Source organism: Quercus lobata, chromosome 3, assembly GCF_001633185.2.
Source record: "Quercus lobata isolate SW786 chromosome 3, ValleyOak3.0 Primary Assembly, whole genome shotgun sequence".
Taxonomy (NCBI): Eukaryota; Viridiplantae; Streptophyta; class Magnoliopsida; order Fagales; family Fagaceae; genus Quercus; species Quercus lobata.
The window spans coordinates 59687064-59696360 of NC_044906.1; the positions used below are offsets into that span (position 1 = coordinate 59687064).

The 9297-nt window shown below is 33.9% G+C and overlaps 1 protein-coding gene across 1 annotated transcript; it reads left to right on the forward strand.

The window, feature by feature from the left end:
- The first annotated feature begins 3531 nt into the window (after positions 1-3531).
- LOC115982558 (ADP-ribosylation factor 2-like) lies at positions 3532-7847 on the forward strand. Its single transcript, XM_031105186.1, has 7 exons — positions 3532-3680; positions 4191-4360; positions 5742-5812; positions 6013-6132; positions 7068-7186; positions 7273-7354; positions 7557-7847. The coding sequence occupies exons 2-7, from the start codon at positions 4213-4215 to the stop codon at positions 7560-7562; spliced, it is 546 nt and encodes a 181-aa protein (XP_030961046.1). The 5' UTR covers positions 3532-3680; positions 4191-4212; the 3' UTR covers positions 7563-7847.
- Positions 7848-9297: the final 1450 nt, after the last annotated feature.

Genomic DNA, 9297 nt, shown 5'->3' on the forward strand with positions numbered 1-9297 from the left:
CTCATTTGGGAAATAAGATGCAAGGGTAGTCTTGACAAACAAAACCTTCCATGCAAATTTTCAGCATAAACATTTTTGAGTGTTCATATCTGTACTTTCTAGAGAAATTTCTTAGTCATTTTCCAAGATTGGTCTTGTGGATGACAACAATGATAACAACAAAATCTTAAATCCATAATTTTGGAGTTGACTATAGATGACATATTAATTGGGATCGGCCGAATTAGTTGTTTTGACTTATGAAGTAACCATTATTATTGAGGTCTAAGTTCCAAAATGATTTATCTTTGGGCGGATAGGAGAGAGAGGTAGAGTTGCAACTCTCTGAGGCTGTATTGAAAAATCAAAAAGTGAAGAAATTTTGTTTCTAATCTATTGCATGGATTCTAGTGGTTTAAAGTAGGAGATCCAATTAATATTGCATGATTTTGTGCCTAAAGGAGAGGGGTTGATGGATCAATTAATAGTTTAGTTGACAACGGTAATGGATACTTGTAAAAAAAAATTAGGAAAGATATCAAATTATCAATGTTGTATTGATCACATACTCTCTAATGTTAAAGTAAACTCTCTTTTTGGGAAAGAAAGTTGATAACTTTTTGATAATCAATGCATACCTTGATAATAACCTAGAGTTTGGTTTATAATGACACTTGATAGCAATTTATGAGTGATTTTTATTTAGGGTTCTTGTTGTTGAGGTAATTTTAAGGTAATAAGTGTAACTATAAGCGAGATTCTTGGGTACATGTTTTTACTCACACATTTAAGTTGACCAATCTTAGGCTTACTCGAGCTAAACTCTTGATTGGTTGTTCTAAGTATGTTTGAGTTGGATTGAGTTTGAAGTGATTTGGCTAAGCTAAATAAGTAACATGAATCCTATGTTGATTGTATGTGTATCAAGGATGAAGTCATCTTTGGTTCAATTTGGGTTTGTTTATGCCTTCCTTTTACTTCCATGGATAGGATGAAAAATAGTGTGTTTTATCTTAAAAAATAGTTAATTATAAAAACCTCCCTTGATGGGTTTGGAAAAATGATACCTTTTTTTTTCTTTTTCTTTTTCTTTTTTGAATTCAAAAATGATACTTTTCTTCTTTAAGATTCCAACTAAAACAACATATTGATCATTCCATTAGTAACAGTAATGGAATATTCTAAAATTTGAAAGTTGGTAAAGTGTGTATGGTATAGCTAGACAGCTAGATTTGCGGATATGTTTTGGAGTTTCTATTTGAAGTGTTTATTTTTTTTGGAAGTTTGGTAACAAGGAAGGACAATATTTTACCTAAAAAGCTTTTACTAACCAACAATCATAGTTAAGGTCTGGTCAATGAAATCTTTTCAAAGTTTAGAATATTTTGTTACTGTTATTAATAGGACTAATATATTGATTTTCTCCAAATCTTAAGGGAGAGACTGCTGTCTCTCTTATAGTCTGTTTGGATTGAAGGAGAGAGAAAAGGAGTAGAGTAGAGTAAAGTAAATTTGACTCAAAATTAACCTATTTTTAACCAACTCTACTCTACTCCCTTTCCTTCTTTCATCCAATGGGCCCTTAAGTTTTGGAGCGGATCTCACTACCCTAAACCTCCCTGTAATTCCCCCCCCCCCCCCCCCTCCTTCCCAAAAAAAAAAAATGGCATGTATCATGTATGTTTTTTTTTTTTTCAAAAGTGTAATAGTGATTGCATATGATTCTTATTTTCTTAAGTAGTCCACACCATCTAACATTTTTCCTCTCTCTAATTACTTAACCTGAGCTTCTAGACTTATAAAAAAAAGAAGAAGCCATCTGAGCTTCCCTCCCATTTCTCTTTCTTATTTAAATCTGTGGGTTTCAAAAATTGACTTTGAATTGGAACTAAAAAAACGACTTTCTTATAAAAAAATTCTCCTCCTTTTTCCCAGTCGGAAACACAATGACTCCTCTGGTAAATTGACATCGCATTAACCAATTAAATCCATCAAGCAACTCACATTCTCTCCCTTTACTGTATTAATTAGGGCCATGCAATTATTAACAAAATATTTTAAGAAAGATTTGACATAATTTTTATCAAAAAAGAGAGAAAGTTGTCTAAATATTATTATTATTTTTTTCTATAAATTTCTAAAATGGTCTACTAATAAAGTGGCGTCTATTAACATTTTCCTATTAAGGTTGTGTTTGGCATTGGCTTAAAAAGCCATATTTTTTTACTATTTAGTTTATTATTCTAATTACCTTTTAACTTTATTTACAGTACTTTCAGATTTTTAACAAAAATTTTTCAATTTTTAACAAAAAGTTTTTAATTTTTAACTAAATAAAACGTTCTCAAATGGACACTAAATATGAGCATTCCCGTCAAAACTTCTAAAAATTTTAGTATTTATCATCTCAAAATCCTACTTTATCTATTTTAACATACCACTTTTCAATACATCTAATATCATAAGTTTTATATTTTTTATCACTTCATTAAAATATTATTTCTTTATTATTTTTAATTATTTTTTATTCTCAATCTCTCTCTTCCTCTCTCTTCCTCTGTCCTCTGTGTATGTCTTCTCTCAAACCCACTTCCCACACCCACTGCCACAGCCACCACCGCCCACAACCTCAACCCCTAACCACCAAAATCACAAACAAAAAAAAAAAAAACCCAAAATCAAATCACAAACCCAAACCCAAACCATAAAACTCACACCCACCCACCATCAACCACCATCGGTTCACCACAAAAAACTATCAAAAAAATACCCACCACAAACCATACCCATCCAAAACCAAATCACAAACCCCCCCAAAATATGCTCAAATTGGAACCCAAGGCATGAGAGAGAGATAATCATAGATTGGCAAATCGAAGACAGATCAGCATAGGAGAGAGATAATCATAGATCGGTGTGAGAGAGTGATAATTATAGATCGGTGAATCAAAGACAGATCGGCGACGAAGAGGTAGAGATTGACAACGATGAGGACAGATTGGCGATGAAGAGGCAGAGTTCGACGACGACGAGCAAAGATCGGCGACGAGTAGAGATGATGAACCACGGAAGAGAGAAGAGAGAAGTGAGAGAGAGGAAAGAGAGATAGAAATATAAAAAAGAGCCGTTGGTAAATATAAAATGATTTTTTTATTTTTTTTTACAATCTAGCTACAATGAGCTTGTATTGATACAAGTTCACTGTAGTTGTGTATAAAAAATTTTGCCATTTGAAATCTTTGATGGAGTGACTTTTTTTGTATGTTGATGATAAAATTTAGCATATATTACTTTTGGTAACCTTAATAGGAATGCTCTAAAAGTCCGCAAAAGTTAAGGGCATTATCGTCAGTCAACTTTCCAAATCAGGAGAACCCTCTTTGGTCCTCCGGGCATTCCCTTTTTTAGTGTCGTGGTTGTCACCCATTGGACAGACAACGTAACCCCCACATCCACGCACGATCCACAAGGTCATTTTCGTCATTTCACCAAAAATTAATAATAATAATAATAAATTTGCTGCAAAGAAAGCAGAAGAGCCCCTGGTTTTTCGATTTATAAAAGCCCAAACCTTTAGTTGACGATCTTCACCACTCCCCATTTCACGCATTCCTGTAAAGCTCATTTTTTTTCTCTCTCTCTAAGCGTTTTTTGTCACTAGATCCCTCTGCGAAGCTCTCTCTCTCTCTCTCTCTACGAAGGTAAAATTCCAAAAGCCTCGTTTTTCTTTCTCTTTCTTCGAATAATCGTGAATGCTTGCTTGCTTTTGATTCATTTTCCTCTGAAAAAAGTTTTTCTGAATTTCGTTCGATTTCGATACGATCTCTTCTTCTGTGATTTGAAATTTTTTTCCTGTGAATTTTTTCCATTCGGTTTTGATTTCCGCTTCATTTCTAGGGTTCGATTTGAAGGTTTTGTTGTGATCTGAAGGTTTTGTTGTGAAATTCATTCGGATCTGTTGTATTTTAGTTCTGCATGCATGTAATTTTTCTTCGAAAACGGAATCTGATTTCGCTAAAGGTGCTTGATGTGTCTGTATGGCGATGATACTACTTTTATTCTCGGATCTGTGCGATCCAGTTGAAAACATAAGTTTATTATGAGATTTATCAGCTTAGATTTGCATGAGGAAAGTTTATCGAATCCGAATTGTGACTGATGATGATTATTGATATTGCGATATGTTAAATCTGAGTGTAAAAACTGTGTAGGGATCCATAGCCAGAATCAGAAATGGGGCTGACATTCACGAAGTTGTTCAGCCGGCTTTTTGCCAAGAAAGAAATGCGAATTCTGATGGTTGGTCTCGATGCTGCTGGTAAGACCACCATTCTCTACAAGCTCAAGCTTGGCGAGATCGTCACAACCATTCCCACCATTGGTGAGTTCCTCAATCGATTCGCTTCCCCGTGCTCATTTGTAGTTTTTGTTAACAATTGATATATGTTTGTGACACTTCCAATGTTGAGAGATTCTAGCTTACCGTGATATACTCAAATGTGTTGCGTGATTTTAAGTGTGATGATAATGCTCTTTACATTTACTTCTTTCATTTCTAGTTCAGGTAGTTTTTCTTCAATATTCTGTTGTTTGATGTTGCGGTTCTCACCACTTTAGAAAGGCCCATTTAATGTTGTAGAAATTAGATGAAGTAATTGGATGGTGTGCCTTATTTTTTGGAAGTATTTCTGTTGTTTAGGCACGCTTAAAGATTAAATCTCAAAACCCCAAGGTGTATCTAAGCCCTTTGCTTGGCCAAAATGAAGCTCGTTTAGCGAAGTGGACCTTAGGCATGCTCTTTAGGTGCTTTTTATTTTATTTATTTTGGCTACATAATATATATGAATCTTTGAATTCAACCACTCGGTTTTGAAGGAAATGACATTGATCATTGATTTATTATACAAATACTATTCTTAAGGTTCTATATTACAAAAATAATTTTTTGTTTGCTTATCGAAAGACACAAACAAGGATAAGTTATTATTCTTGTGCATTTTGAACTTTGCCTTTTGGATTTATTTTCATTGACATACCTCATTTTGATAATAACTATCATAATTTTGTTTTCTATAAATCATGAGAATTATTTAAAATGTTATGCTCGAAACTTTATATGACTAAATTACTATTGTATTGTCCATTGATAATTATTTTCAAATTTCCTATGTAAAAAAATCTAAGAAAATTGAACCTACAAAATTTGTGCAATTGCACTATTTATTTGAACTAATGGGCAATTTTTTTTTTTTTCATTTTTCCCCATTATGTCATGAATCTTTCTACTAGAGGCTATTATTCATTAAAAAAAGTTGTAACTAGTGCATAAAACTCTTACTTTTGTGGGGTTTGGGAGAGTTTATTGGTAGGCAACCTTACTCCTGTCGTTTGATTTTCTTTTGTTGTAGGGGCACATAATTACATGAGTATATGAAAATTCTCAGTATTGTAGTACTCTTCAGTAGATTGGAAACAATCATGATATATGCTTAAATCACTTAAATGTATTTAAGCATATATAAAGAATTGATGAAGATAAAATTTTATGGTTCACCTAAATCACTTAAAAGAGAATGTATAAAGCGACCAGTTTTATATGGTGATGCTCTTCTGATTGTTTTCTTATTCTTTCCTTTTTATGCTTCCATTAAGTGGACAGGATTTATGATACTTATAAAAAAAAATTTGAAAACTTTTATGATATAGTCTTGATTAAATTTATGGTGGATTAGTGTTATTTAGCAAATATGCTTCATTTACAGGTTTCAATGTGGAGACTGTGGAATACAAGAACATCAGCTTTACTGTCTGGGATGTCGGGGGTCAGGACAAGGTATGGAGTTGAGATCCTTCTTTCAGTCTCACCCTTAACTATTGAAAGGATTTTTATGCCCATAAATACCGTTAGATTTAGGTTCCTCACTTGCTTTTAAGGCCTGAAGTTTGATTCTTTTGGATGAGATCACCTTTCTTTCCCTAAAAAAGTTACCTTATAATGGATTGATCATGATTTTTTTTTTGTTTGTTTTACAGATCCGTCCCTTGTGGAGGCACTACTTTCAGAACACACAGGGTCTTATATTTGTGGTGGACAGCAATGACAGAGACCGAGTTGTTGAGGCGAGGGATGAATTGCATAGGATGTTGAATGAGGTATTTCAGATGGGAGTTAAAATGTTGTTATAAACTGGGTTGAAGATAGTCATACCTATAAAAAAAGGATTTTTAATTAGTGGATAGAATTTGGAGTGAATATGTTCATAGTAAATACAATGGCATGATAATATATCATAAACATGCTAGTAATGATGGAAACTCTTTAATGTTGATTTTTTAAATTATTATTTACTATCTGATTATGTGATCCATCACAAATTTTATTAATTTTCCAGCCTATATGACCTATATTTTATGTAACAACTTGTTATGTTTTTTATATTGCCTACAATATTATTTATTGTAGTATAGTTTCATTTGGAATAATTGTGCTTTGACTTTTGAGTAACATTGATTATCAATAATTGTTTTCTGATGTTAACTTTATAATTTATTGTGTTCTATTTAGATTTTTGTAAATTAAGGATTGTTTGAAAATAATGAAAATTCATTTATCAGTTAGTATTGAATAGTCATTGATGCATTTATCAGTTTGCCATTTCTGTGTAGTGAATTTTCTGCCAAAAATAATTGATAGCTAAAGCATTAGTTTAGCTCTGTAATTTGGTGGTATATGCTATAGAAGTAGGTGCATCATTAATAACCCTATTCACATGGCAGAAGTTGAATGTACCTGGAAATTTTCATTCATGAGGTCCAATATATTGGTTGTAGTTAAGAGTCTTATGTGGTATTTGATATAGAGCAGGTTCCAGATTAATGACTTTGCCAAACTGTTTGTGCTGTTACTGAGCAAAAATTACTTGGAGGGATGAATTTCATTGTCAAAGATATATGTCTCTTGTTTTGATAAAGTTTCTTTTCCCATTGAAATTAGACTCTTGAAAAGTCTTTATTATTTTTAAAAAAATTCAGCTTCAGTTTTTTGTATACGAAAGATCATCTTAAAATCTAATACTATATGGTTTTAGGACGAACTGCGAGATGCAGTGTTGCTTGTATTTGCTAACAAACAAGATCTTCCCAACGCAATGAATGCTGCGGAGATTACTGATAAGCTTGGCCTCCACTCTCTCCGGCAACGTCACTGGTATGCTTTATGTTCATGTTGCAATGCTGTATTTCATAACAATATCTTGTCCGAAGTGGTTCTAATATGATTCATGGTCTTTCCAGGTACATCCAGAGCACCTGTGCAACCTCAGGAGAGGGGCTTTACGAGGGTTTGGATTGGCTCTCTAGCAACATTGCAAACAAGGTAAGTTTTGACACTGATTGTCAAATTTACTATGTTTGGAATTTATTTTAGCCATCATTTTCTCTACCTTTTTGCTTCCTGTTTTATCCTCTTCATTTTTGGGAGAAATATATTCTTTTAGTTGTGCATTATTGTACAGAATTATAATGCATTTCTCTTTTTGATGGTTGGTTCTTCTTTTTCTTGTTTTCTTAAATTGTAGGCATAAAGCTCCTGGGGAGTTGTTTTGTGCACTGGCAATTCTGGATGCAGGGGTGAATATTATCTAGTTCTTTTAAAAGACAGTTGGATTGTGGTTATGGCTTTTTTTATTGCGGGAATTTCTCTTTTTATTAGGAACTTTGTGGCTATATTGTAATAGAAAAATGTCGTGGGATATATATACTTGAGCTTTTGGTCTTGGTTGTATGCAATTCTCTTAGCTGTAATCAGAACCAATTTGTTTCAACATTTTAATTGGTTTAATACCTATTATGTTGATTCTTGAGGTTGAGAGTGTGTTTTGTGTGTTAGTGAGTAGATTCTGCACTAGAGTATTTTTCCTTTTTTTCCCTGGAATAACCAGGGCAGTCTTTTGTGGATTATGAGACCAAGGAACTCATTCTAACATTTGAAAGCAGGGAGTGGTAACTGATCTATGTCCTCATGACTAGGTTAGTGCGAGTGCATGTCCTATTGTGGGCGATAATTGCTATGGTAGGTGCTCCTTACTGTTTTCCTGGGAAGCCGCTGGTTCTCCTTTTCCAGCTCCCTTGATTTAGGCATGTTCAGTAGCTGAAATTGCTGTTAATGACTTCGGTTGTCGTCATGATTCATTCATTTGCACGTTTTACCCAACTTGCTTTGATGCTACCATTGAAAGTGTTACACGCTGCAAGGGAAGTATATTACTATTAGCTCTGCTTGGATCAAGTAAATATAACAGTAAGCTGTCCCATACATACGAAGGTGATGTTTCCACTTTCCATGCTGCCAATGATATCAGGTACGTGTTCAATGAGCATCACATCAAGAGATTCAAGACGTAAAATGGAAGGGTCATTGGATTGGTTGGTCGGCTAACTAATTCAAACCGGTGATGTGGCCACTATAACTTGTCTTATTTCTTTCTTTTCTCTCATTTGTTTACTTTTTTTATTGGATATCTCTATCCCGAAGCTGCACGCTTTTTTATTCCATATAGTTACTAAAAAATAGCTTTAAAGGACCGTGCCTTTTGGAGTACCTTGATCCTTAACTAAACTTTGGAGGCAGCAAGTCTAGATAAGTGATAATAGATATACTACAAACCTTATTGCCTAAACCTTACAAGCTACTGACATGTATCACCAATCACAAATTGTTGAGGTGACACAATCATATTCTTGTCGAATTGTTTGTAAGCTTTTTGCAGTAGGTTCAGTATTTTCCAAGTCTAGGAACACACCGAATTTCACATTTTTGTTAATTGTTGAGTTGGAAATGATCATCTTCCTCACGGGATGAAATGAATGTTTTCACTCCTCAAATCTTAGTTATTTGTGAGAGTTTGGTGATTAAATTACATCTTTTGCTGTTAAAATTTGGGATTATTTAAGGGTCATCAAATAGCCCACAGCTCAACTTAGAAACCTGACGGCCCACCGGGCTAATGGGTGGCCTGGTCCGTTTTATTAAGGTCCATGGATAGCCCACTAGCCCAATGGGTCAGGCCGTGAGCTAGTTTTTATGCCCATGGGTATCTGGTGGGCTAGCCCAGTTGCCCAACCCGTTGCTCAGCCCATTGGCTTAACCCGTTGGCCCAGTCCAATAACTCATAATTCATAATAAAAATATATAGGAAGTGTATGAAGGATTGATCTTGAGATATTATAGATGAATTTCTTAAGAGAACTCTCTCAACCACTAAGATATTCAAAGTAATTGTGCTAAACTTAGTTTACTAAATATATATTTTTCTAGTA